Genomic DNA, 26,929 nt, shown 5'->3' on the forward strand with positions numbered 1-26,929 from the left:
AAGAAGGATAGAGATAAGACCGGAATCGCATGCGAGTTGGGATTGTACCAGTGGAAGAGGATGCCCCTCGGCTTGTGCAACGCAACGGCCACTTTCAAAGACTGATGGCTCAGGCTTTGACCAGAGTACCTAAAAAGTACGGCACTCTTGTGATGTGTAACGTGGATGACGTGGTCATAGCAACACCCACCTTGGAAGACCACATTGATTGGCTCAATGAGGTCTTTGTTTGCATGATCAGCGCAGGCTTGAAATGCAAACCCTCGAAATGTGAAATCCTTAAGGATTCAATCAAGTATCTGTGAAGAATGGTGGACGTGTATGGCGTAAGGCCGGACCCGGAAGCAGTAGAGGTTGTGTTGACATGGAAGGCTCCAAGAACGGACACACAACTCATGAGCAATTATAACCGTGAGTTCGTAAAAGGATACACAGACAAGGTGTACCCCATGCAGAAACTGATGCGCAACAAAGGAAAAAAGTTCGAATGGAACGAAGAAGCTCATGCTGCCTTCGAGAAGATGAAGCAGGAACTGTGCGAAGCGCCAGTACTAGGCATGCCTACAGAGAAAGGCATGTATGTTCTTGACACAGATGCATCAGTAGTGGCCATCTCAGGAATACTGCATCAGGAGCAGGAGTGGAATGGGAGAACAGTTCTCCGTCCCATTGCATATGGCAGTAAAGTGGTGAGGGACACTGAAATGAAAAATGGTGCACCAAAGCCAAAAACTTTTGCAGTGATCGCATTCGTGGAGAGGTACCGCGCATACTTAGGAAGCGCTCCCTTTAAGCTACGAGTGGACAACAGAGCGTTATCCTGGTTGAAGACGTTCTCGATGGACCAGAGCTATATTTTCGGTGGTTAGTCAGGCTAGACGGCTACCACATGATAATCGAGCACAGGATGCGTGACAAATTACGAGTGCTGACAGCCTCAGCAATAAGACTGGGTTTTATGAAAGACTAGAACAGAAGCAAGCCAATCAGTCAGGCGGAAATCAAGGAAGGGTTCTCGTTTCTGAACAAAGAAACTTATTAGGCGCTTCCCTTTACGAGATGGTTGGACAAATCTGGACATCCAAGTCCGGGACACCCTGAGTTACCGGTGGAAAAGGCAGCAGAAATAAGATCTTAACAAAGAAGGACCCGCCCGGTGCCTTTGGATCTGTTGCTATGTTCGAACCTGGTCCAACAGGAACTCTCACGTATGAACATAAACAGCCTCTCATTGCTGGATAAAAGGGTGCAGGTCACACGGCAAGTGATGCAAATGCTGGGTGAATTTTTGGAGAGAGAAGTGACTGGAGATGACCCCGAGTGGGCAGCAGCCATGGCATCGCTAACGGTTAGTGAGAAAATAAAGATTAAGCCATCAAGACGACAACACAAGGAAAATGAAAGGGATTGTAGGACAATAGTTCAGCAACTAGTGTCCCCGATACCCCAAAACGTCTTGACAAGTACATCATCAAACGAAAAGAACAGGTGAAAGGGACACAAAGGAAAACCGTCACCTTTGAGGATCAGGATCAGAAAGGCGAAGAGGTTGAGCAAAACCTGGGGCAAGAAAGTTTGTCCTGGGAGAAGGATGTTGATGAGAACAGGCGAGTTTATCAGCAAGACCCGGGACAAGAAAGTTTGTCCGCGGAGTCAGGTGTAGAGGAAAATGTTTAAGGTGAGGAACAAGGCCTGGAGGATAAAATTTTGTTCGGGGAGTTCAGATGGATGAGCAGAGCGCATAAAACTGACCACGAAGAAGAAACATGCTCAATGGCAGATTCCTCCATTGATGACAACTCAGGAATTCAGGAATTGACACCTATTCAGACAGGAACTCGACCACGCGATTGGAATTGTCAGAGCTAGCGATCCGCACATTACTAGTGGAGACTCGAGCAACAGACTTGGATAGAGAGGTATATCAAGACCCTGACAGTGATCGCTACCTGCTACGTAGCGAAAAAATCTTTGACAACGCAGCTGATGATCTAGAAACAATAGCGGTATCGAAACGATCGATGAGTTTGTTGCCACAGAAAGAAGTAGTGAGGACTGATCTTCAACCCTTCAGGCAAGAGACAGAACCATTGGCGAAAATTTGTTGCGTGAAGATGGAAGATGACACGCAACAGCCCGATGAAACAAATAGTCATTTGAGGGTCATGAAGACGTACTTGAAGGCGAGATACAGACACTCAGACCTACTAAAGGGACAAAGAAAAGACCGCATGACGAGTAACTTGAAAAGGCGGATCGAAATTGGAACACCAGACAAAGGTGACCTGGAGGAAGACAGTTACCGTATTCTGAGACAGTACTTTATGCAAAAAGAAGGAAGGTTATATCTGAACAAGGAGGGGATTGTGGCTTGTAAGAGAAAAGAAGAAGACAAAGTCCTGTACAAATACAACGCGATAGTGTTGCCGCAACTCTATCAGACAGAATTTTTTGTTCAGCTCGCAGGACCAGATGGGCCATCAGGGAATCGACAAAGTATACCAGAGGATCCTGAAGAAGCACTTTGAGTGGCCTGGGATGAAGAAGGCATGCGAGAAGTGGGTAACCGCATGTATGTCATGTCAACAGGTCAAGGATCCAAGGGAATTGCGATTTCCCTTGCAGTCGATTGATCCATCTGAATTCAACGAGGTCGTGCAGATTGGCCACCAGAAAATACTTATGACAGACAGTGGCTATAATCAGGTCTTGGTCATGATAGACCGCTTCACGAAGTATGCAGAGGCCTTACCCTGCATAACTGCATCAGCAGAAGAGACGTGCGATCATCTAATCAATACGTGGATAGCGAGACATGGTTGTCCGATGACGTTTAAATCGGCTAATGGAACAGCTTTCGTGGGAAAACTTACAAAAGAGCTCATTGGACGCTCACAGGTGGCTCAAGCTCTTTCCACGACATACCATCCCCAGACGAATGGCTTAGTGGAAAGACAAAATCGGACGATTGTTCCAGGTAAATGACCGATTGGGACAGATACCTTCCACAGAAGATGGGAGCTTACAACAGCACGCAATACTCCACCACCGGAGTTAGTCCACATAAGAAAACATAGTCTACGTAAGGGATGTGATTAGACATCAACAAGAACTAAACGACTTGTGTAGACGGAACACTCAGCAGGCACAGTCAAGGCAGAGGAAAAGGTTCGATAAAAAGGCAGCTGGTGCAAAAGCTTACTTGGTAGGAGACTACGTATGGGTATTTCAAAACGTTATACCACCGAAAGGAACGAAAAAGCGCCTAAAGAAATGGAGGGGACCCTTCATGATTAAACAAGTGCACCAGGAGGGACGTTTTCATAGACTGAGTACTGGCCGAGCCGATCATTACGAAAACATTAAGTCACACAAACCATGAAGACGTCCCAAACCAGATGAAGAAACCTTACCCTAGGTAGAAAAGGACTGGCAAGACCCCGAACAGATGGAGGTCCCCAAAAATTTGGAACCAGATCTTCCGTTTACAACACAGACTCGACAAAGTGACAGGACAAGGCTCACGAAGAAATACAATCCTTACGGAGATGACTTCGTAGTGGACAGAATAGATCTGAAGAAGATAGTGGAAGAATTGGTGGTTTAGAAGAAATAACCGTGTCACAGGACACCGACATAGTCGATGACCAAAACGAGGAGTGGATCGATGACCGGTCTAAAGCTGAGGTAGAATTCGACAACGAGCAACAGCGATCTTACGAACATGACTTGACGAAATTGCGTGCCTTGAAATGGCTGAATGAATTGACGTCGGACCCGAAGGAGGCCAGTGTCACGATTCAAGATGTAGACCGAGATAGCATGAAATACATAAAAATTGAAAGGGATTATACTTCCTGGGGCTGCCCAGGAAGGGCAATTACTCATTCCTGCATCCAACCTCGATTTAATATCCGGTATGCAATTGACGGGGACCTCGATGGATATTTTTGTCCGGGGAGTGGGGGTAGAACTTAACCACACTCGAAAAATTATTGATAAAAAAATTAAGAATAACAAGAGAGACAGGTGATCTAGAAGCAGAAACAGACGATGATCCTAAGAAACCGGACATAGGGAGAGTAGTCGAGTCATCTTTTAACTTGCCAAATGAGTACTCAAATAGCATTATATTGACATATAATAATTTTATACTTACAAATAGGACATGTGCGATAGCGATCACAGCGGACATGAGTTGTAGGACAGCGTTAGCAGCGGATTTTCAGAGAGATTATAAAAACATAGAATTCCTCTGGAAGCGAAGACCAGGAATAGGAGGCATAGTAGCCTTGCCCCCAGCGGCATCGCAGATACCGGGAAAGTATTTATGCTTCTTGGTGACGAGGGCGACGGAGAAGCGGCATCTGGACCCGGAAAACCTTGTCTTGTCCTTGACGAGACTGGGAGACTTTCTTGAGGCAGTATACGACCCGAACCGAGGACGACTGAGTCCACGGGAATAAATTTACAAGGAGTCACTGATACACGTAATCTTTTCGGACACTTACATACAAGTATACTTACATAAGAAATTTTATTTGAGTATAGGCTGAGTTTAGGTTGCATGCAGGAAAGTGTCATAAATGTGATGTGTGTTATTTCATTAAGACCCTGGATACAAATGATTAGTGACCATGAATAACCGAATGACAATCTTAGGAGTAGATCCAAAGTTTGGAGTGTCCATTCTTAGGTCGAATTCCAAAACTTTAGCGATAACTCGATTTTAATATATTTCAAGATCAAAATCTTTTTATCTGACTGTTTTAAAAAATTTTTAATAAAAAATTAGAACAATGCAGACAATTTTGATATTCGTGACTTCTTTTCTATATCCTTATTGATCGTTTAATCGTTCATCAAATTTCAATTGACACAAACTGATAATAAAAATGAATTTAATGAGATGGACAAATTCGATTTGAATGAATTGATGGACAAGCGGAGGCATATGTGGGACCGATGATAGATGCGATCTATCGTCGGCTGATGGATCGAGACTTCGCTAGTCATAGATCGAGACGTGGTAGTCATTTTGCTGGTCGCCTTAATAAACATCTTAGGGCATGATAACCGTGGGGACAGCCCCATGGAAGTCTTATTGATGGTCGCATATGGAGAAAGAGGATTACTAGACCGCCCAAACTTGAGGATAATGACGTGGAGAAACGGAGCTCTCTCAGGAAATGACTTGGCGAGCAAGCCTGGATTGGGAAGTTCCAGGACCTACCAACCAGGTGAGATGCCTCTGCCAACCAAGCCTAGGCCTGGTTTGAGAAGAATGCATCAGGAGATGAACAGCGAGACTGCCTCGTCTAGCTCACAACTGAAAATAGCTGTGCCATCAAAGAGGGCGAGAGTAGAAGATCAGACGAATGAAACCATGCAAGACCTCAACGGAACAATAGAAGAACCGGAGAAGACCAGAAGGGAGCTAGATCAAGTGACGAAGACTATGCTCAGTGTAGAAGAAGACAGGGATATGTGGAAGAAACTATTTGAAGATTGTACCAAGAAACAGGGTCAAGAAAGAGAACGCTTGAGGCAAGAATATAAAGAGCAATCGGAACGGCTGGCGTTGACGTTGGCAGTGGAAAAAGTGATACCTGCAAGGAATGTTCCTCGTGGGCAGTCCCCGATAGAGCTCCTGACGCCTCGCGAACTAAGTCAGACAACGGAGGTGCGACCCGCAACTACGACAGGGAGAGTAACAATCTCGGACCCTAGTGATACCCTAGGTGACTCAGTCAGAATAGGCGACACGGGCAAAGTGGAACTCTCCCAAGAAACGATAAAGAAAACGGGAGTTGACAGTGTCACGTTACCAGTGAAGACATCTAGAGCCCCTGAGAGGAAAATAAAAGAAATGCAAATGAAGAAAGAGTCCCGAGTGTTTGACGTGCAGAAGAACAACCAGGTGAAAAATATTTTCACAGGAGTTCCGGAAGCTGATCCGCGAGCCTGCTTTAATCGATCGACCTAGAGTCCGCCGATAAACATGCAACAACCGCCGCTTGGGACATCTCATTTGATACTGGGTGACAGTTTGGTGTGAGTTCTCCAAACCTGAGAACCTCTTGGATCACCACGGTGATGGCCTTCTGAGGTGCAACGATAGCCCAGCTATTTCAAATGGTGGAGCTAATGAACCCAAGGAGGATCCCTAACATAATGATCCTGATAGGGACGAACAACGTATCTAGAGGCTCATATGAGGAAGAGGCACAATGGGAATTGATGATGGTGTGGAAGGTTTGCAGCAGATGCCATAAGGATGTTAAATGGAGCGAGACTATCCATCAACGGACTGTATTTAATCACAGGCGTGGACTGGTTGATAGCAGCTGGCATAAATTTCAGCTCCATAACCGCCTTGAGATTCGCTGATTTAGAGGGACTGCCCTCAAACAATACAATGGGTCCAGTAAGTGCAAGACCTTTGCAAGATTTGAAATTGAATCATGGTGAAGCAATCGAGAAGAAAGGCCCGGAAGATTCTTGACAACGAGGGCACCAAGGTCACGTAAAAGATAGAGTGTACCCGAATCAAGTCAGTCACTCAAGAAGGCGATGTTCAGAGATATGGTGGGATGAAGGCGATTAGGAAAGACCATCTTTGCAGCGTATGATAAAGCAGAATTGAGAAAAGCAAAGATTATGATAGTTGCGAACTCAGACTTCGTACATACCTCCAAGTCTCTGTTTTGGCCTGACGTTATAATGTTGGCAGCGGTCGACCTGGACCTAATGTAGTCGGTGTCAATGGCAATCGGGGAAAAACGACTGACGAAATTGAACCTGATCACGATAGTATTTGGCGGCAGAAATGACCATCTACACAGAAAGGGTTTCCTGAGCAGACTCAGAGAGCCGACAACGGCAGAAGACGCGGTATGGCCAGCGATGAAGGATATCCTCGAATCAATGGGTGAAGTAGTGGACACGCTGAAAGAAGGTACCTTCCCCAAGATAACACCGAGAGCCTTGTTTGCACTGTCGCCGGGATATGCACATCTCCCGGATGGACTGAAGTTTGTATACGCGATGCTCTCGGAAGGGAAGTATGATGTGATCATATCTGCCCCAAATCGCGGAATAGAGATGGAGAACCTAAGACCACTTAGCGCGGAATTACCTGCATTGTGGTCTGACATCTCGAATGCGATGCGAGGATTTAAGGAACATTCTTAGCACATGTTAGTGTTAGACGAATTACTGGGGTTGGAACTGTCCAACTTGAGCCGACAACTTAAACTAAAACCAGGAATTGACGATGACCATCGAGTAATTGTAGCGATGTCTAACAACTTATGGTTCCGAGGATTGGAAATAAAGGAGGAAGGAGGAAGAAGGAGGAAATCTAAGGAGACGAGATCTCACTTGGAAGCGATGGTCCTGAGAAAGAAACCAGAGGCTAACAAGTGGCTGCACCTGATCCCTCGAGTAGCGGCATTGGGCGCGGATTCTTTTGAGCAAGGCCCAGTAATGATCAGGAAGATCCATGCCTATTTAGTGAAGGAGGTGAACCTGGCCGAAAATGCTGAAGAGAAACCAGCCGAGTTCGTAAACAGAGTGTGCCAAGTTACCCTGGAAGATTTCTGGACACAGAATGTAAAGGGAGAAGAAGGCTTTGACGGGACTGACAGCATGCTGGAAGGGTTAGGAGTCGAATGGACCGCGCCCTTCTTGGCAAAACTTTACCCATCGTTTTCTCGATACCTGATAGAGCAGTCGTAGAAGTAACGATCGTTGAACTACTAGCCCTGTTCGTGACGTTAGGAGCAGAAAACTTCGTGAGAGGACCAGTGATACTGCTCACCGAAGGAGTGCAGAATTGGCGACTAGATCGACTTCGAACGTTAATTGCGATAACGCACGGAAACTTGGGAGGATTGATGAATCTGACACGCTACCCTGAGCAGATGAGGGAGAGCGTGAGGAGATTCGACGTGAAGCGACCCATGGGTTCCTGGACCAAGAAAGGAGATCTGCGACATACTCTTATCCATCATCTCCTGCAGCAAAATCGCTTTGGAACAGGAGAGGATGAGACGATTCAGATGGAGGCAGACGTGCGACGTCATGCTGGGGCATGCCCCTGTTCACTGATCTGAGCCTGACTATGAGGACCAATCCCTTAGCGCTGATCAGTTTGTGTTGGTGATATACGGACCTTATGGAGTAAGGGATGAAGAGCAAGGGCCCTCAAAATCAGGAAAAAGTCCAAGAAGAGACGATGGACAGGGAGGAAGCCGTCGACCGGAAGAACCTATGCAACAGGATCCCGATCAGGCAGAGAAAGAGGACGATAAGGCTCTGACAGGAGGGATGTCCAGCCTGGACTTCAATTTCCTCAGCGACTTTGAAAAGGGCACGGACACGTTGGAAGCGACGACTGAGCCGGCAGGCGAGTGAACTTCCACGTTGGAACCCCCGTTGGCCTTCATGGAAACGAAACGGAACTTGCCGGAGAGCAGATCTCCGAGCAATTCTAAAAACACCGAAAAGAAACTCTTAATGGAATCACCAGGGAGAAGAAGAAAAGAAGGTACTGCCAGAGTACCTCTCTTCGGAACGTTGCCGGAAGAAGAGTGGGAAGTGCATCATATAGACCACAAGAATAGGACGGGGTGTATTATGGATATAGTTGCCTTCATGGAAGAGGTCTAGACGGCAGTTTAGAGCTACGGGACACAGTATATGCTGAAAATAGGTCTCAACAGACCACCAATGCGGGAAGTCCTTGACAAATTCGACGAGTGTGAAGAGAGATTGAGCGAGTAACTGATTGACTCGGCCACTGACGAAAGTGAGGCAAACTCTCCTATAAAGATGACGTCGCAAGAAGACAAGGAAGAACTAGTGTATCTGTCAAGAACCCGGAAGGGAACGATGCGGTCAAAGATGATGATTGACAGAATTAATGAAATGAAAATGAAATTGGGCAGCAAAGTGACATTGAGGAAAGCTGGAAAAACAAAAGTGGATTCCGAAATCTCGATAAAAGCTGTCAACTCCAAAAGAAAACGCGTCGAAGAAGCCATGGACTTGGGACAGATTGATGATCGATTATCTGGCACTGACAGAATTTTGACTGACATAGCAATGGTGCCACCCATTCTCATGGCTGGATTAAAATCAGCCAGTTATAAAACCAAGAGGACTGACCGCACTCTGACAGCAACGTCAGAAATGGAGATACTCAGCCAATGTGGAGAGAGTACCCTACAAGATTTAAAACCGCCTCCCATGGATAAAGGAAAGGGAAGTGTCGTAGGACAGCTAATCCCAGTGGCATACAACCGACTGACAGTGACGGAAACTGTATCGATTGATGAACCCGCTGGTGGATACATAGAGATGTTGGAATACAGAAACTCGGCCAGAGGACACTGAAATGCTCTGGAAAACAAAAGTGCTATGGAAGATTATTTAGAGACACTGATGCAAGGCACAACCCTGAAGCAGAAGGCATACGGGACTCTAGTATCGTCTGAAAAGCACGCGGAAACGATAGAGCAGTTGAAGAGCCTACCATGGAGAGCAGTAGTGTTACGGTACTTCAAAGAACAAATGAGAACCACTCCGAAGATACACGCTCTGATTCCCTATGTGAAAACAGAGTTAAAACTGAGGTTCGCGTGGTGCATGACTGGACTGACACGTGGGGAATAAGATTCGGAAAAGGGAAAAAGATCTAAGGGAGAGAAGGTGTTCTTAATGACGACTATGAGAGATCTGATAACCCAAGAGGGAGCGGCAGTAGCGTGCGCGAAGCGGAGAGACGCTCTCTGTTTCATTCGATTCACGATAGAACAAATATCAGTGCCAGCCTTGAACACTTGTGTCAAGATGCTAAGATAAGGTAATGAACGAGCGAAAACCTTGCTCTTACTAGCACTTTTGGACATCCATCAGAGCAAGCAGTGAACATGAAGGAGTCGTGGAGCTGGAACCGATGAAAAAGATTGACGAAATCAGGAGATTCTCTAACAAGGAGATGAGGCTCAGAAAAGAATCTATGGGAGCACTGCCGAAGTCCAGTGAAAACAGTGGACCGATCATACAGAAATCATACAGTTTCACATCCGGAATCGTAGGGATGGCGTACAACCCTTTCACGCGATTGCTTCTTTGACGACGAGCAAGCAGTGTTGCTAAGATTCTTGACGTCAAGAATTGCAACGATAAGAAGCGCTGCTAATCAGCAGACTAAGCTGGGACTGGTGTTGGAAGAAAAGGTGACCACACCTTCAGTGCCAAAATCTGACAACCGAGTGGAACTTGGATTGGGGTTCTCGGACGAAGTGCTAAGTGTCTAATGGTGGTGTGGGAACTGATGAAACCGTCATGATGTCCCAGTCCTAACGCCGATTCGATATTGCGTGCGACACAAGACGTGCAGAGGGAACCGAATTCAAACTGTAACTTGCGTGTTTTGAACATCATTTAAAATTTGATTATGGCAGCCTCTAAGAGCAACGGAGAAGACAAAGTAGAGTTGCCTGGCTGGGGACCAGAGGACTGGGTCAAACCTGGTAGCTGTCTGGCTGAAGTCTGTGGACTGGAGGGTCACATCTGTGGAGGTCTGGATTATGTAAAGACCCTGGAGAAACAACAGAAGCAATTAACGATATTGTTTGTGAACATTGTGATGAAAGCGAAAACGCAAACGGAACTGATTGCAGATTGCCATGAAGGAACCGAGGTGAATCTAGTGACTGCACTAGGATTATACAGCATGTTTGGTTCTTTAGAGTCACTATTGAATCTAAAACAGAAGCATGAAATGGTCACGACCATCAATGTAGAAGTGTTTGCGGGAGTTTCGCAATCCGAGCAAAAGTATATTGGAAAGTGGAGAGAAGCAATCGAGGCGGAATCGAACATCCGGCACAGTGAAACCTATCGTAGACCGACAGGAGCGCGATATTTAGTGGGATCAACTTTAGATTGAATGTGCAAGAGCAGATACCCAGTGCATTTTGTAGCGGTGGATGTGCATCGTGGATCAAGCATTCTCAGCGCCAAAATTCGTAAGACTAGCAAGAGTGTCAGAAAAATCTTAAGAGCTAGTGTTATCAGATTCATCACAACCCATAGCGGTAGTGATAGTGGGAGTTATGATGGCGATACGATGGCTGGAAGCTCATGTAAGAGAGAACAATAGACAAGAAACGCCTACGAAAGAGCAACTGCAGGAATGGGATTGTCTAAAAGATTTAGATATTTTTGAGACAACGAGCAAAATGTTGAACATTCCGATGGAAGTGAAAAAGATATGGGCCAGAAAACGACTGATGCCCTGGTTCAGAGCCAACATGACTGCATGGTTGTACGAGTATGCCAAGAAGCATATGTCGAAGCACAGCAGAGTGTTTAGTGCGTATCAGCTGGACATTGGAGTAGGAGCTTTCAAGCGAGCTTTTGTAACTCATCGGAATGAAAAAACCACCGCAGTGAAGAGGACTTCTAGGACAAGTAAATGTGACGGAAGAGAAAGAGAAGAGATGTTGAAGGAAGACTTGGAGAGAAACGTGACGTTGTGCCACCACAACAGCTTCTGACCAAACAGAGAAACTAACGTTGATCCTCTACCTTGTTGTAAACAAAGAGTAGAAGAGCAGAAGTGTTGGAGGACTGCTAGAAACAGCATTTGAATAGCCACCGATGTGTTGCAAGACACAGAAACTGAGAGCGCATAGTCAGTGTCGCAGGAGGAGGAGATGGAACCAAGAGGTTTAGAACTTCTAAACGGCGAAAACCAAGAGTGAACAAAGGAAGAAACAAAAAGCAACGGAAGAAAAAATGTTGAAACTCAGAATTGTTTTGTGTGTGAGAAAACTCGAATGAGAAGCAAAGCAACTAAGTTTGCAATTGAAACTGAAGAGAAAAACATATAGTTGAATTTACAAGATTAAAGATTTTGCTGCATTTATAAAATTGCATTATGATTTTAGTTAGTGGCTTTAGAGACACTTACTATTTATTTGGAAAGGCTTGGGTTGAGAGTATATTAAATATTCCTGCCTGCATGACTGTTTTAAATCAACTAAGATGACTGATGACTTTGTGGTGACATGAAACGCTTGGGTAATCTCTTGAAGAGGGAGATTATTTCGTTATTCCTTCTAACCACCGAGTTCCTTTTATTATTCAGGACAATAACAGATAAATTTCCGAAGGGAAGAAGCATAGTAGGATAATTTTAGTTTGTTGGTTGGCAGGACCGTCCTGCGTCCCAACACTTTTTAAACCTTGGAGAAAAAGTTTTAAATTGGGACATAGACGTTGGAAGTCAGAAAAAATTTTTATCTTAAGTTATATTCTCGGAAGTGCAGAGTTTGGAAGGCTATAATAGTGTAGTATGATGCCATTTGAATTTCGCAGAGAGTCGATATGACGTGGATAAACATGTATTTTGTAAATTCTGTTCGATGGCACTGTACTATTTTGAAGAAGACTGCGAGACTCAATGAGGACATTGACCGGTCTGTCCGGGGAGTATGTGACATTCGACCAAAATGTGTCAAAATGCACGTTCGAATTCGAAGTTTTATTGATGCTTTTGACAGAGAAGTATGACGATTTTAATCACTTAGAGGTCTTAATCGTTCATTTTGACGAATTCGGAAAGAATAATTTGGAGTTCCATGTTAATTTTTAAAAATTCGTTTCGAAATAAAGTTACGTCACGACCTTGAGATTTCGCACCAACTGAAACGGCGAAACACAACAACGACAAGTTTCACAGAGAGAAAAACTATATTCGTTGAAGCAGACGAGGTGAACAATACAAATTGGAACAGCAGTTGAAATTACTATTGGAAGACCGTTCCGAGTTGTAACGGTTGTGCAGTTACAATCGTTATAAGGCAATTCACGAGAACCAGGAAGGATGTTGGGACGACGTTTGCAGCCTTCCGTACCTTGTTGTAAACAAAGAGTAGAAGAGCAGAAGTGACGGAGGACTGCTTGAAACAGCATTTGAATAGCCACCGATGTGTTGCAAGTCACAGAAACTGAGAGCGCATAGTCAGTGTCGCAGGAGGAGGAGATGGAACCAAGAGGTTTAGAACTTCTAAACGGCGAAAACGAAGAGTGAACAAAGGAAGAAACAAAAAGCAACGGAAGAAAAAATGTTGAAACTCAGAATTGTTTTGTGTGTGAGAAAACTCGAATGAGAAGCAAAGCAACTAAGTTTGCAATTGAAACTGAAGAGAAAAACATATAGTTGAATTTACAAGATTAAAGATTTTGCTGCATTTATAAATTTGCATTATGATTTTAGTTAGTGGCTTTAGAGGCACTTACTATTTATTTGGAAAGGCTTGGGTTGAGAGTATATTAAATATTCCTGCCTGCATGACTGTTTTAAATCAACTAAGATGACTGATCACTTTGTGGTGACATGAAACGCTTGGGTAATCTCTTGAAGAGGGAGATTATTTCGTTGTTCCTTCTAACCACCGAGTTCCTTTTATTATTCAGGACAATAACAGATAAATTTCCGAAGGGAAGAAGCATAGTATAATAATTTTAGTTTGTTGGTTGGCAGGACCGTCCTGCGTCCCAACACTTTTTAAACCTTGGAGAAAAAGTTTTAAATTGGGACATAGACGTTGGAAGTCAGAAAAAATTTTTATCTTAAGTTATATTATCGGAATTGCAGAGTTTGGAAGGCTATAATAGTGTAGTATGATGCCATTTGAATTTCGCAGAGAGTCGATATGACGTGGATAAACATGCATTTTGTAAATTCTGTTCGATGGCACTGTACCATTTTGATGAAGACTGCGAGACTCAATGAGGACATTGACCGGTCTGTCCGGGGAGTATGTGACATTCGACCAGAATGTGTCAAAATGCAAGTTCGAATTCGAAGTTTTATTGAAGCTTTTGACAGAGAAGATTGACGGTTTTAATCAATTAGAGGTTTTAATCGTTCATTTTGACGAACTCGGAAAGGTTAATTTGGAGTTACATGTTAATTTTTGAAAATTCGTTTCGAAATAAAGTTACGTCACGACCTTGAGATTTCGCACCAACTGAAACGGCGAAACACAACAACGACAAGTTTCTCAGAGAGAAAAACTATATTCGTTGAAGCAGACGAGGTGAACAATACAAATTGGAACAGCAGTTGAAATTACTGTTGGAAGACCATTCCGAGCTGTAACGGTTGTGCAGTTACAATCGTTATAAGGCAATTCACGAGAACCAGGAAGATGTTGGGACGACGTTTTCAGCCTTCCGGAAAGAAATAAGGACCTTATTTCTCCAGATTCCAGAATCCGGAAGGATCTCTGGAGATAACTTAAATATTATTATAACAAACTTATAGCTTCCTGAAGATGCCCTGCATTGAATTGATAACATCCAAATTCAATTTCAGATCATGAAAAGCTAAAAAATGAGGGAAAGGGTTGATCCGTCTTCGATGGAAATGATGATTTTTATCTACTAAACAAAAACAATAGTAATATGATAAATAAGTAGTAGCCCTGTTTTTAGGAGTGACCGCGTGGTCTGGGGATACTGACGCCCAGCCATGAGCTCACTAATTTTGCAATAAATAAGTTATTTATAGCGTTCTGATCGAAAGCGGAAACAGTAACGTTTTTTTGTCGACCCGATGTTAGAAAGACCACAAAAAGAACTGGCTTTGGCAGAGATTGTGAAAAGCATGTAGAGCTGTGTTTAGACGCTAGCCAGTCGTTTATGGACCTTGCTTTTTTTCCCGTCGATATGTACTTCCGGGCGAATGTTACAATATGACTTAACATAAAACATTTTTCCTGACTCCTAACGTCAAGGTCCCGATTTAAAAATTTTTCTCCTAGGTTAAAAAAGTGTTGGGACGCAGGACAGTCTTGCGAACCAGCAAACTAAAACAATCCCCCTATGCTTCTTCCCTACAGAAAATTTTTCTTTGATCTTGAATATTAAAATTAAAAAACTCGGTGGTTAGAAATTACAATGAGTTATTCACCATCTTCATGAGATTACTCAAGCCTTTCATATCACCACAAGTGATCAGTAATCTTAGTTGATTAAAAACAATCATGCAGGCTAGATTATTTAATATACTCTCCACTGAAGCCTCTCTAAATAAACTTTAAGTGTCTCTAAAGCCACTAACTAAAATCACAACGCAAGTTTAAAAATGCAACAAATTCTTTCATCTTCAAAAGTCAACTAAAGGTTTTCTTTTCAATTTCAATTGCAAATTTAATTGCTTTGTTTCTCAATTGAGTTTTTGACACACAAAACAATTCTGAGTTACTCTATTATCGTCTCTTTCAATAACCTTTTGCTCGCTTCTTTGTTCCTTTCTTCGTTTTCGTTTTTGTTCTAGTCGTTTAGAAGTTCTAAATTTCTAATTTCTTCTAATTATTCTTCCTTTTGCGTCTTGTTTTTCGGCTGTTTGTCATTGTTCCATCTCCTCCTCCTCCTGTGACACTGACTCTGCGCTCTCAGTTTCTGTGTCTTGCAACACATCGGTGGCTATTCTGACGCTGTTGGAAGCAGTCCTCCATTACTTCTGCTGTTCTACTCTTTGTTTGGAACAAGGTAGAGGATCAACATTAGCTTCCCTGTTTCGGCAGAAGCTGTTGTGGAGGCACAACGTCACGTTTCTCTCCAAGTCTTCCTTCAATATCTCTTCTTTTTCTCTTCCGTCACATTCACTTGTCCTAGAAGTCCTCTTCACTGCGTTGGTTATTGCATTCCAATGAGTTACAAAAGCCCGCTTGAAAGCTCCTACTTCAACGTCCAGCTGATACGCACTGTACACTCTGCTCTGCCTGTAGCAGGCAATGGCAGGGGAACTCATCATGTGTCAACATGATGCTCCTCATATTACGCTTTCCCATCGCTTCCAGTAATGGTTCCACTTCCATCATCACTCGGTGGATTTCATCATTCTCGTCTACCGCATTGAAATCTGTGGCTGTTGATCCTTTCTGCTTCTGTTTTTCAAAATCACTGAAGTTCTCATTGGAGTATCTTATGTACTTCTTTGCCAGCATCGGTTTTAACTTTTCTTTCGTTCTCTCTGGAACTGCTGAGAACGTCTTGGACATTAACTTGTAAGATTTTTCTGACATACTCGCTAGTTTTACGCATTTCGGCACTGAGAAGGCTTGATCCACGATCGTCCCCGTGCTCTTCACTTCCACCGCTACGAAATGCACTGGGTATCTGCTTTTGCACATTGGAGCCAGTGTTGATCCCACTAGATATAGCGCTCCCGACGGTCTACGATAGATTTCACTCCGGATGTTCATTTCCGCCTCGATCGCTTCATTACTTTCCAATACACTTTTATTCGGTTGACAAAACTCTCGGAAACGCTTCTACATTGACCATCTCTTGCTTTTAATCTGGATTCAATAGTGACTCTAAAGAAGCAAACATGCTGTAGAATCCTAGTGCAGTAACAAGTTCACGTCAGTTCCTCCGCGGTAATCTGCAATCAATTCCGTTTCCGTTTTTGCTTTCATTACGATGTTCCCAAACAGTATCGTTAATTGCTTGTGTTGCTTCGCAAGAGTCTTCACGCAATCCAGACATCCACAGATGTGACCCTCCAGTTCACAGACTTTCGCCAGACAGCTACCAGGTTTAACCCTGTCTTCTGGCCCCCAGCCAGGCAACTCCACTTTGCTTTCTCCGTTGCTCTTGGAGGCTGTCGTCATCAAATTGTAAATGATGTTCAGGTCGCGCAAGTTACAGACTGAATTCAATTCCCTCTGCACATCCTGTGTCGCACGCAAAATCGAATCAACATTAGGACTCGGACACCATGATGGTTTCATTAGTTCCCACACCACCATTAGACTCGTTTTTAGCAGTTCGTCCAAGAATCCTAATCCAAAATCTACTCGATTGACAGATTTTGGCACTGTAGGTGCAGTCACCTTTTCTTCCAACACAAGTCCCAGCTGAGCCTGTTGATTAGCAGCGCTCCTTATCGTTGCAGTTTTTGACGTCCAGAAATTTAGAAACACTGCTTGCTCGTAGTTGAAGAAACAATCGCGTATGTCTTCTTTTATGAAAGAGTTGTATGCAATCCCTAGGATCCTGGATACGTAACTGTAGGATTTCTTCCTGATCGGTCCGCAATTTTCACTGGAATTCGGCAGTGCTCCCATGGATTATTTTGTGAGCCTCAGCTCCTCGTTCGTCAATCTTCTTCATTGCTTCCAGTTCCACAGGCTCCTTCATGTTCATTCGCATCGGTTTAGTTTGATGTAAGTCCAAAAGTGGTAGTAAGGGTAAGGCTTTCGCTCGTTCATCGCCTGCTCTTAGCATCCTGACACATGTGTTCAACGCCGGCATGATATTTGTTCTAACATGAATCGACTGAAACAGAGAGCGTCTCTCCGCTTCGCGCACGCCACTGCCACTGCCACTCCTTCTTGGGTCAATAGATCTCTCATACTCGTCATCAAGAAAATCTTCTCTCCCTTCGATCTTTTTCGGTCATTCCAGTCATGCACCAAGCGAACCTAAGTTGTAATTCTGTTCTCGCATAAGGTGTCGCTATCAGAGTGTGTATCTTCGAAGTGTCGTAACACCACCGCTCTCCATGGTAGGCTCACCAACTGGTCTATCGTTTCCGCGTGCATCTCAGAGAGGATACCAACGTTCCGTATGCCTTCTGCTTTATGAATGTACCTTGTATCATTGTCTCCAGGTAACCTTCCAAGGCGCTTTTGTAGACTAGAGCAATTAGATGTCCTCTAGCCGAGTTCCTATATTCCATCATCTCTATGTATCCACCAGCGGGTTCATCAATCGATACAGTTCATGTCACTGTCAGTCGGTTGTATTCCACTGGGTTTAGCTGTCCTACGACGCTTCCCTTTCCATGATTCATGGAGACGGTTTTAAATCTTGTAGAGTACTCTCTCCACATTGGCTGAGTATCTCCATTTCTAATGTTGCTGTCAGAGTGCGGTCAGTCCTCTTGGTTTTGTAACTGGCTGATTTTAATCCTGCCTTGAGAATGGGTGGCACCACTGCTATGTTAGTCAACATTCTGTCAGTGCCAGGCAATCGATCATCAATCTGTCCCAAGTCCATGGCTTCTTCGACGCGTTTTCTTTTGGAGTTGACAGCTTTTATCGAGATTTCGGAATCCACTTTTGTTTTTCCAGCTTTCCTCAATGTCACTTTGCTGCCCAATTTCATTTTCATTTCATTAATTCTGTCAATCATCATCTTTGACCGCATCGTTCCCTTCCGGGTTCTTGACAGATACACTAGTTCTTCCTTGTCTTCTTGCGACGTCATCTTTATAGGAGAGTTTGCCTCACTTTCGTCAGTGGCCGAGTCAATCAGTTACTCGCTCAATCTCTCTTCACACTCGTCGAGTTTGTCAAGGACTTCCCGCATTGGTGGTCTGTTGAGACCTATTTTCAGCATATACTGTGTCCCGTAGCTCTAAACTGCCGTCCAGACCTCTTCCATGAAGGCAACTATATCCATTTTACATCCCGTTCTATTCTCGTGGTCTCTATGATGCACTTCCCACTCTTCTTCCGGCAACATTTCCATGAAGGCCGACGGAGGTTCCAGCGTAGAAGTTCCCTCCTCTGCTGGCTCAGTCGTTCCTTCTAACGTGTCTGTGCCATTCTCAAAGTCACTGAGGAAGTTAAAATCCAGGCTGGACATCCCGCCTGTCGAAGCCTTGTCGTCCTTTTTTTCAGCCTGATTGGGATCCTGCAGCATAGGCTCTTCCAATCGGCGGTTTCCTCCCTGCTCATCGTCTCGCTTGTTCTATGCTTCTTCCCGTCAGAAAATTATTTTATTTGGTTCTGAATATAAAAATTAAGAAACTCGGTGGTTAGAAGGAACAATGAATTAATCACCCTCTTCAAGAGATTACTCAAGCCTCTCATATCACCACAAGTGATCAGTAACCTTAGTTGATTAAAAACAGTCATGCAGGCTAGAATATTTAATATACTCTCCACTGAAGCCTCTCTAAATAAATATTAAGTGTCTCTTAAGCCACTAACTAAAATCAAAACGCAAATTTATAAATGCAACAAATTCTATGATCTTCAAAAATCAACTAAAAGTTTTCTTTTCAGTTTCAATTGCAAATTTAGTTGTTTTGTTTCTCATTTGAGTTTTTGAAACACAAAACAATTCTCAGTTTCTTTATTATCGTCTCTTTCAATAATCTTTTTGCTCGCTACTTTAGTCCCTTCTTCGTTTTCGTTTTAGTCGTTTAGAAGTTCTAAAGCTTCTAATTTTTTCTAATTTTTCTTCCTTTGGCGTCTGGTTTTTCGGCTGTTTGTCATTGTTCCATCTCCTCCTCCTCCTGCGACACTGATTCTGCGCTCTCAGTTTCAAAAATCATCTCTTTCAACAAATCGGTGGCTATTTTGACGCTGTTGGAAGCAGTCTTCAACACTTCTGCTGTTCTACTCTTTGTTTGGATTAAGGTAGAGTATCAACATTAGTTTCCCTGTTTCGGCAGAAGCTGTTGTGGAGGCACAACGTCACGTTTCTCTCCAAGTCTTCCTTCAACATCTCTTCTCTTTCTCTTCGGTCATATTCACTTGTCCTAGAAGTCCTTTTCACTGCTGTGGTTATTGCATTCCGATGAGTTACAAAAGCCCACTGGAAAGCTCCTACTCCAACGTCCAGCTGATACGCACTGTACACTCTGCTGTGCCTGTAGCAGGCAATGGCAGGGGAATTCATCATGTGTCAACATGATGCTCCTCCAATTACGCCTTCCCGACGCTTCCAATAATGGTTCCACTTCCATCATCACTCGGTGGATTTCATCATTCTCGTCTACCGCATTGAAATCTGTGGCTGTTGATCCTTTCTGCTTCTGTTTTTCAAAATCACTGAAGTTCCCACAGGCGTATCCTATGTACTTCTTTCCCTGCATCGGTTCTAACTCTTCTTTCGTTCTCTCTGGAACTGCTGAGAAGGTCTTGGACAATAACTCGTACAATTTTTCTGACATACTCGCTAGTTTTACGCATTTCGGCACTGAGAAGGCTTGATCCACGATCGTCCTCGTACTCTTCACATCCACCGCTACGAAATGCACTGGGTATCTGCTTTTTCACATTGGAGCCAGTGTTGATCCCACTAGATAAAGCGCTCTCGACGGTCTACGATAGGTTGCACTCCGGATTTCATTTCCGCCTCGATTGCTTCCCTTACTTTCCAATACGAGACACTTGAAAAGGAAGAAGACGTGCGACGTCGCACGTCTTCTTCCTTTTCAAGTGTCTCGTCCTCTCCTGTTCCACAGCGATTATTGGATAAGAGTATGTCGCTGAACTTTTATCTTGGTCCAGGAGTCAATGGATCGCTTCACGTCGAACTTCCTTACATTCTCTTTCGTTTGTTCAGGGTAACGGGTCAGATTCATTAATCTTCCCAAGTTCCCGTGCGTGATCGCAATTAGCGTCAGAACTCCAGCTAACCGCAAGTTCTGCACTCCCTCAGTGAGCAGTACAACTGGTCCTCTTACAAAATTCTCCGCTCCAAACGTCACGAATATGGCTAGTATTTCCACGACTGACAACTCTGTGATTGCTTGGAGGAACTCTCTGATCAAGTATCGAGAGAGCGAGGGGTAGGATTTGCCAGTTGGACGCGGTCCATCCTGCTCTCAACCCTTTCAGCATACTGTCAGTCCGGTCAAAGTCTTCTTCTCCCTTCACATTCTGCGTGCAGAAAGCTTCAAGGGTCACTTGGCACACTCTGTTCACAAATTCGGCTGACTTTTCCTCTGCCTTCTCGGCCAGGTTCACTTCTTTCGCCAGGTAGGCATGAATCTTCGTGATCATCGCTGAGGCTCGCTCGAAAGCGTCCGTGCCCACTGCGGCTATCCGAGGAGTCAAGTGCAGCCACTTGCTGGCCTCTGGTTTCGATCGCAAGACCATTGCTTCCAAGTGAGCCTTTGTCTCTTTGGGGTTCTTTTTTCTCTCTCCTTCCTCTTTTATCTCCATTCCTCGGAACCACAAGTCGTTGAAAATCGCAACTATCATCGTTATTTCCTGGTTTCAGTTTTAGCTGTCGGCTGAAGTTGGACAGTTCCAACCCCAATACCTCATCTAACACCAGCATGTGTAATGAATGGTCCTTGAATCCTCGCATCGCATTCGAGATGTCCGACGACATTGCCGGCAATTCTGCCCTAAGTGGTCTCAGGTTCTCCATATTTTCCTTCTGAGAGCAACGCCACCATCGCATACACGAACTAGAATTCATCCGGGAGATTTGCAAATCCCGGAGATAGTGCAAACACAGCTTTCGGTGTTTTTTTTCTGGAATGCCCCTCCTTTCAGCGTATCCATTATTTCACCCATCGATTTGAGGATATCCTTTATTGCTGGTCATACTCCGTCCTCCGCCGTTGTAGGCTCTCTGAGTCTGCTCAGGAAACCCCTACTGTGTGAATGGTCGTTTATACCGGCAAACACGATCGTGATCGGGTTCATTTCTGTTTGTCGTTGTTCCCCAATCGCCATTGATACACTCTGCATCAGGTCCAGGTCGATTGCTGCCAGCATTAAAACGTCAGGCCAAAACAGAGACTTAGAGGAAAGACAGTCTCGCCCTTCCGAATCTTCATTCCACAATATCTCTCAACATCGCCTTATTGAGACACCTGTTAGGGTAAGCCCTTTCTTTCACCTGAGATGGGGTGCTCGTACTTGTTTGAACATTTTCGCATGTTGTCCTATCGGTACCCTCGTTGTCAAGAGTCTTCCTGGTCTTTCTTCTCAATTTCCTTTGCTATGATTCATTTGCACGTCCTGCAAAGGTCTCACATTCAATGGACCCATTGTCTGGTTCGAGGGAAGTCCTTCTAAATCGGCAAAACTTAAGGCGGTCGTGGAGCTGAAGTTAGTTCAAGTTGCTATCAACCAGTCCACACCTGCGATTGAGTACAGTCCGTTGACGGATAGCCTCGATCCATTCAACATCCTTATGGCATCTGCTGCAAACCTTTTTGTCTGAAGCTTCATTTTCATCAGGTCCTGTTTGTAGACATGCCAGGGAGAAGGTATGGACCTTTTCTGTCTGATTGTCGTTCTTCTCGGCTTGTTCGTAGTTTCCGATCTCGTTTACGATCTCGAGGTGCCTAATATCTCCGTTGTCAAGTCCTAATCTTCGTCGTGGGTGGTTAGTCCTTCTTACTGGCGCTTCCCCCAGTCGGTCCAGTACGTCCGTTCTTTGCCCTGGCTCGCCGGAGCTTTGCGGCCTGTAGGTCACGGCGGGGACTGATACCAGACGTGATTCTAGGTTAGGGGGTACAAAGGTTGAGAGTGCCGGCTCATTGGTGGTTTCCTCCTGCTTCAGTACTCTCGTGTCAAAGAGCTTGACCTCCAATTCATCCAGTGGCTCTTAGAAGACTCGATTCATCCATGCTTGTCCTTCTAGACTGTCAAAGTTGACTCTATTGATGGCTCTGAGTTCATGTTCGATATCCATGAGGATCATCCGTCCAGCGTTACGACTCACCAGATTTCTCACTATGTTGTTCCACCTGATAACTCCTTCGTTATGCCTCCTTCCCGCCAATGTCAGCGTTCTCGTGCTCATCGGTACGGTGCAGACGGTCAGTACCGCGCACTTGAACTTCTGTCAGAGAGTAGTAAATTGGCACAACATCATCGATTCCCACTGTGCCTCTTCCTCATCTGAACCTCTGGACACATTCTTTGTCCCTGCTAGGATCATTATGTTAGAGATTCTTCCTGGGTTCAAGAGCTCCACCATTCGATACAGCTGCGCAAGTTTACCTCTTTCACCAGCTAGGCAATCATCACTGGGCCTCGCTCGAAAGCGTCCGTGCCCAATGCGGCTATTCGAGGGGTCAAGTGCAGCCACTTGTTAGCCTCTGGTTTCTTTCTCAGGACCATCGCTTCCAAGTGAGATCTCGTCTCCTTAGATTTCCTCCTTCTTCCTCCTTCCTCCTTTATTTCCAATCCTCGGAACCATAAGTTGTTAGACATCGCTACAATTACTCGATGGTCATCGTCAATTCCTGGTTTTAGTTTAAGTTGTCGGCTCAAGTTGGACAGTTCCAACCCCAGTAATTCGTCTAACACTAACATGTGCTAAGAATGTTCCTTAAATCCTCGCATCGCATTCGAGATGTCAGACCACAATGCAGGTAATTCCGCGCTAAGTGGTCTTAGGTTCTCCATCTCTATTCCGCGATTTGGGGCAGATATGATCACATCATACTTCCCTTCCGAGAGCATCGCGTATACAAACTTCAGTCCATCCGGGAGATGTGCATATCCCGGCGACAGTGCAAACAAGGCTCTCGGTGTTATCTTGGGGAAGGTACCTTCTTTCAGCGTGTCCACTACTTCACCCATTGATTCGAGGATATCCTTCATCGCTGGCCATACCGCGTCTTCTGCCGTTGTCGGCTCTCTGAGTCTGCTCAGGAAACCCCTTCTGTGTAGATGGTCATTTCTGCCGCCAAATACTATCGTGATCAGGTTCAATTTCGTCAGTCGTTTTTCCCCGATTGCCATTGACACCGACTACATTAGGTCCAGGTCGACCGCTGCCAACATTATAACGTCAGGCCAAAACAGAGACTTGGAGGTATGTACGAAGTCTGAGTTCGCAACTATCATAATCTTTGCTTTTCTCAATTCTGCTTTATCATACGCTGCAAAGATGGTCTTTCCTAATCGCCTTCATCCCACCATATCTCTGAACATCGCCTTCTTGAGTGACTGACTTGATTCGGGTACACTCTATCTTTTACGTGACCTTGGTGCCCTCGTTGTCAAGAATCTTCCGGGCCTTTCTTTTCGATTGCTTCACCATGATTCAATTTCAAATCTTGCAAAGGTCTTGCACTTACTGGACCCATTGTATTGTTTGAGGGCAGTCCCTCTAAATCAGCGAATCTCAAGGCGGTTATGGAGCTGAAATTTATGCCAGCTGCTATCAACCAGTCCACGCCTGTGATTAAATACAGTCCGTTGATGGATAGTCTCGCTCCATTTAACATCCTTATGGCATCTGCTGCAAACCTTACCGTCTGAAGGTTCAACTTCATCAGGTCCTTTTTATAGGACCTGATGAACATGCCGGGGAGAAGTTATGGGCCTCGACCACATCAAAGAGCGTCTAACTGGTCGCTGCTCCTCTCGGCTGGTACTCGTAGTCTCTGACCTAGTCTCTGACCTCGTTTCCGGTCTCGAGGTACTTGTTGTCTCCGTAGTCGAATTGACAGGTCCTAATCTTCGCCTTGGATCAATGGTTCTTCTTACCGGCGCTTTTCCCAGTCGGTCCTGTACATCCGTCCTTTGCCCTGGCTCGCTAGAGCTTTGCAGCCTGTAGGTCACGGCTGGGGCCGTTCCCAGACTTCTTTCTAGGTTAGGGGCACATATGTTGAGATTGCCGGCTCGTTCGTCGTTTCTTCTTTCTCTAGCACTCCCGTGTCAAAGAGCTCGACTTCCATTTCATCCAGTCGCTCCTGGAAGACTCGGTCCATCCAGGCTTGTCCTTCAATACTATCAAAGTGAATCCCCTCGAAGGTTAGTATGGCCTGATCCATAGCTCTTAGCTCGTTTTCATGGTCCATAAGGATCATCAGTCCCACATTCCGATTCGCCAGATTTTTCAGTATGCTGTTCCACTTGATGACTTTTTCATTATGCCTCCTTCCTATCGATGTTAACGTTTTCGTGCTCATGGGTACTGTGCATACGGTCAGTACCGCGCACTTGAATTTCTGCCAGAGAGTAGTGAATATGCACACCATCATCAATTCCCATTGTGCCTCTTCCTCATATGAGCCTCTAGATACGTTGTTCGTCCCTATCAGGATCATTATGTTAGGGATCCTCCTTGGGTTCATTAGCTCCACCATTTGAAATAGCTGGGCTATCGTTGCACCTCAGAAGGCCATCACCGTGGTGATCCAAGAGGTTCTCAGGTTTGGAGAACTCACACCAAACTGTCACCCAGTATCAAATGAGATGTCCCAAGCGGCGGTTGTTGCATGTTTATCGGCGGACTCTAAGTCGATCGATTAAAGCAGGCTCGCGGATCAGCTTCCGGAACTCCTGTGAAAATATTTTTCACCTGGTTGTTCTTCTGCACATCAAATACTCGGGACACTTTTTTCATCGAGATCTCTCTTATTTTTCTGTGCGGGACTTCAAAGGTCGTTGCTGGTAACGTGGAATTGTCAGCTCTCGTTCTCTTCATCGTTTCTTGGGAGAGCTCCACTCTGCCCGTGTCATCGATTGTTCCATAGGGTGCAGTCACCCCGGAACCTGGCGCACTCCTGTTAGCGACAAGTCGTCCAGCTGTTTCTATCAACTTCCGCACTGTCTGTTCCACGACTGGGTCACCTAGGGTGTCACTTGGGTCCGGAATCGTCACTCTACCGGCATTAGTCGGGGGTTGAACCTCCGTCGTTTGACTTAGTTCGCGAGGCGTTAGGAGTTCCATTGGGGACTGCCCACGAGGAACATTCCTTGCAGGTATCGCTCTTTCTACTGCGGTCGTCAACGCCAGCCGTTCCGATCGCTCTTTATATTCTCGCCTCAAGCGTTATATTTCTTCACTCTGTTTCTTGTTACAATCTTCAAACAGTGCTTTCCACATATCTTTATCTTCCTCTACACTGAGCATAGTCTTAGTCACTTGATCTAGTTCTTTTCTTGTCTTCTCCATTTCTTGCATCGTCCCGTTCAGATCCTGCAACGTTTCATTCGCCTGAACTTCTTAGTCTACTCACGCCCTCTTTGGTGGCAAAGCTGCTCTCGGTTGTGAACTACATGAGGCGGCCTCGCTGTTCATCTCTTGATGCTTTCTTCTCTGTGCAGGCCTAGATTTGGTCGGCAGAGGCATCTTAATTGATTGATAGCTCCTGAGACTTCCCAATCCAGGCTCGTTCGCCAAGTCACTTCCTGAGAGAGCCCCGCTTCTCCACCTCATTACCCTCATGTTTGGGCGGTCTAGTACTCCTTGTTCTCCATATGCGGTCATCAATAAGATTTCCGTGAACCAGTTCCCACGGTTATCTTGACCTAAGATGTTTATTAAGGCGACCAGCAGCATGACTACCTCTGGGTCCTCCAGAGCGAAACGTTGATCCGTCAGCCGACAAAAGATCGCGTCTATCAATGGTCCTACATACACCTCCGCTGGGTCCATCAGTTCATTCAAATCGAAGTTGTCCATTTCGTTAGATTCGGTTTGATTATCAGTTTGCTCAATTGAAGTCTGATGAATAATTAAATCAGAATAATAAAGTAATACTGGAAGCGAGAGTTCCTTTGCCTCCCTTTCCACAAGGAAATCTCTCAGTCTCGTCAAGGACAAGACCAAATTTTCCGGGTCCACATGCCGCTTCTCCGTCGCCTTCGTGACCAAGAGCATAAATACCTCGGCGAAGCCGCCAGAGGCAAGGCTGAAACGCCTGCTATTCCTGTTCTTTGCCTACAAAGGAAGCCTATGTTCTTATATTCTCTCTTAAAATCTGCTGCTAACGCTCTCCTAAAACTCATGTCCGCTGTGATCGCTATCGCAGATGTTCTATTTGTAAGTTTAAAATCGCCATCTGTCAATTTTATGCTAATTGAGTACTCATTTGGCAAGTTAAAATATGACCCAACTACTCTCCCTATGTCCGGTTTCTGAGGATCCATGCCTACTTCTGCTTCTAGGTCGCCTGTCTCCCATGCTACTCTTAATTTTTTATTGATAATTTTTCAGTGTGGGCAAGTTCTACCCCCACTCCCCGTACAAAAATATCCATCGACGTCCCCGTCGAACGCATAACGGAGATTAAATTGAGATTGGATGCGGGAATGATGAATTGACTTTCGTGGGCTGACCAGGAAGGATTATCCCTGTCGTTTCTTACGTATTTCATGCTCTCACGGTCTACGTC

General features: G+C 44.9%; 2 protein-coding genes across 7 annotated transcripts in view; both read left to right on the forward strand.

Moving 5' to 3' along the window:
- LOC134854597 (protein Hook homolog 3-like) overlaps nucleotides 1-26,929 on the forward strand; it is a 377,820-nt gene that overhangs the window by 274,079 nt on the left and 76,812 nt on the right. The gene's annotated exons all lie outside the window — the stretch shown is intronic.
- LOC134854826 (uncharacterized) lies at nucleotides 309-4,466 on the forward strand. The gene is made up of 6 exons (XM_063871185.1): nucleotides 309-577; nucleotides 1,225-1,348; nucleotides 2,040-2,396; nucleotides 2,590-2,977; nucleotides 3,608-3,807; nucleotides 4,230-4,466. The coding sequence occupies exons 1-6, from the start codon at nucleotides 309-311 to the stop codon at nucleotides 4,464-4,466; spliced, it is 1,575 nt and encodes a 524-aa protein (XP_063727255.1).

The sequence above is a fragment of the Symsagittifera roscoffensis genome, chromosome 9, assembly GCF_963678635.1.
Source record: "Symsagittifera roscoffensis chromosome 9, txSymRosc1.1, whole genome shotgun sequence".
Classification (NCBI taxonomy): domain Eukaryota; kingdom Metazoa; phylum Xenacoelomorpha; order Acoela; family Convolutidae; genus Symsagittifera; species Symsagittifera roscoffensis.